At 45.6% G+C, this 2500-nt stretch overlaps 1 protein-coding gene across 7 annotated transcripts in view; it reads left to right on the top strand.

The window, feature by feature from the left end:
- The window catches only part of map4k5 (mitogen-activated protein kinase kinase kinase kinase 5), a 91454-nt gene that overhangs the window by 87005 nt on the left and 1949 nt on the right, over nt 1-2500 (top strand). For all 7 annotated transcript variants that reach the window (XM_063184329.1, XM_063184330.1, XM_063184332.1 and 4 more), the window contains one exon: nt 885-940. In XM_063184329.1, coding sequence (XP_063040399.1) covers nt 885-940 — 56 coding nt within the window. The remainder of the gene's footprint in view (nt 1-884; nt 941-2500) is intronic.

The following is a 2500-nucleotide window of genomic DNA, read 5'->3' on the forward strand; positions in this document are numbered from 1 at the left end:
TGTGTGTGTGTGTGTGTGTGTGTGTGTGTGTGTGTGTGTGTGTGTGTGTGTGTGTGTGTGTGTGTGTGTGTGTGTGTGTGTGTGTGTGTGTGTGTGTGTTTCGATTAAGAAGATGCAGTCCGTGATCCCAACTAAAGGTCATCGACATTAATGTGTAAAACTTAAACAGTTGATACTTTTACTGACAGCACTTTGGATGAACAGTTTAGATCACCTTTACATCAATCATGTTCTTCTATTCTTTATATTTTCAACAGTTTCCATCTTATCAAGAAGGAAAACAATCCCCAAGACCTCCAGGGTTTTGAATGTAACATTGTTGGTCAAAATAGTGTATTCATTTGCCCAATTTTAATCAATAACAAAGAATAAAACATGTATAGACAAGTCTAAAAATAGGCAGAACATGCTATTAAAAGGATAATTCCGGGCACTTCTGTGAATTTCAATTAAGGTTTTCCAGGAACACGCAATGCCGTATTTTAAAGGAGATTGAAGTGAAAGTGCACATTAACGGTTGAAGCACAGCACACACACACACACACAGAGTAAGAGCTAATTTAAGCCTAACAGAAAAAGCTAATAAAATCTTGTGAGTAAAAGGTGTGTGTATGTGTGCGTGTGCATCTGTGTATATGAGAGAGAGAGAGAGAGAGAGAGAGAGAGAGAGAGAGAGAGAGAGAGAGAGAGAGAAACTTGTTTGTGTGTGTCTTTTGGGTGTGTGTGTGTGTGTGTGTGTGTGTGTGTGTGTGTGTGTGTGTGTGTGTGTGTGTGTGTGTGTGTTTGCGCGTGTGTGTGTGTGTGTGTGTGTGTGTGTGTGTGTGTGTGTGTGTGTGATCTGTGTGTATTAATGAGTCCTCTCCTCTCCCTTTTTTACTGTGCAGGTCACTCAGGAGATCTCTGACCCCAGCAGGGTGTTCCGACTCCTGGGATCCGACAGGTTGGTACACACACACACACACACACACACACACACACACACACACACACACACACACACACACACACACACACACACACACACACACACACACACACACACACACACACACACACACTTTCTCTCTCTCTCTCTCACTCACTCACTCACTCACTCACTCACTCACTCACTCACTCACTCACTCACTCACTCACTCACTCACTCACTCACTCACTCACTCACTTTCCAGGGGACTTCCAGGGGACTTCAGGGGTGTATTATGTAAGGGTTAACGTTCGGCGAGAAGGTCGCTACCGTGGAATAGCAGCACGACAGAGAGAATCTTTAGACCCCGACGCGGAGCGGAGGGGTCTTGTTCTCTCTGAAGTGCTGCTATTCCACAAAGCGACCGACTCGCCGAAAGTTAACCCGCTTATTATATGGATATACTTAAATGATTCACACATGCGGGGACATTTCTTTAGACCTATTTAATGTTAAGATTGTTGCTGCGCAAAACAAAACAGTGCCGTTGTGGAACACCGCTAGGCAACAGCTAGGTAGGCTAGCCAGGACAACAGGTGTTGTCTATCACAGCAGCTGATTAGAGTGACAAAAGACCGGACCCCCTGCGGAGTGATATGAAACATTCGCTTTAGCCAATGACTTGTATACAAGCCAGTGGCTTTAGCAGTGAACGTCTTGTTGCCATTGACAGCGGTAGCCAGGACAACGGGTGCTGTCTATCACAGCAGTTGATTAGAGTCTTGTTGAAAAGTCGCTTTAGCAGTGAAAAGTCTTGTTGCCATTGACAGCGGTCTGTTATAGACCAACCCGTCCGTTATCGAAAAATAACAGACGTCCGAACGTTGGGGAGCCCCGTTGAAATGAATGGAGCATTCGACAGATGACGTCACAACCATATAATAATAACTGTTGATTCACCACAGGAGGGGAGTGTTTACCTCAAGCAGTCCCCGTGCCTCTCCTTTCTCTCTTCTCCTCCACTCCCTACTCTCCTTTCCTCCTTCCCTCTACACCTCTCCTCACCTTTCCATCGCCACTCCTTTCTTTACACCTCCTTACACTCTACTCCTCTCTTCTCCTCCTCTCCTCCTCAACGTTCCGCCCTCTCTCCCTCTACAACTCTCTTCCACTCCGTAGCCTTTCCATATGATCACATGTGCCTCCTCTCTTCCTCTCCTCCTTTCCTCCTCATCTCTCCTTCCTCCACATTTTAGCCTTACCATATGACCATACACTCTCCTCCCCTCTTCCTCTCCTCTCCTCCTCAACTTCCCCCCCTCCCTTTCTCTCTACCTCTCCTCCTCTCTCTAGCCTTCTCCATATCTTCATACACTCTCCTCCTCTCTACCTCTCCTCCTCTCTACCTCTCCTCCTCTCTACCTCTCCTCCTCTCTACCTCTCCTCCTCTCTACCTCTCCTTAACTTTCCTCCCTCCCTGTCTCTACACTTCTCCTTTTCCTTTTTTTTTTTTTTTTTAATATATATTTTTAAAACATTTTTCAAACAGCAAACAAGGAACAAAACACACACAAACCACAGGAACACTTCTCCTTT

Source organism: Engraulis encrasicolus, chromosome 19 (genome assembly GCF_034702125.1).
Source record: "Engraulis encrasicolus isolate BLACKSEA-1 chromosome 19, IST_EnEncr_1.0, whole genome shotgun sequence".
NCBI classification, from domain to species: Eukaryota; Metazoa; Chordata; class Actinopteri; order Clupeiformes; family Engraulidae; genus Engraulis; species Engraulis encrasicolus.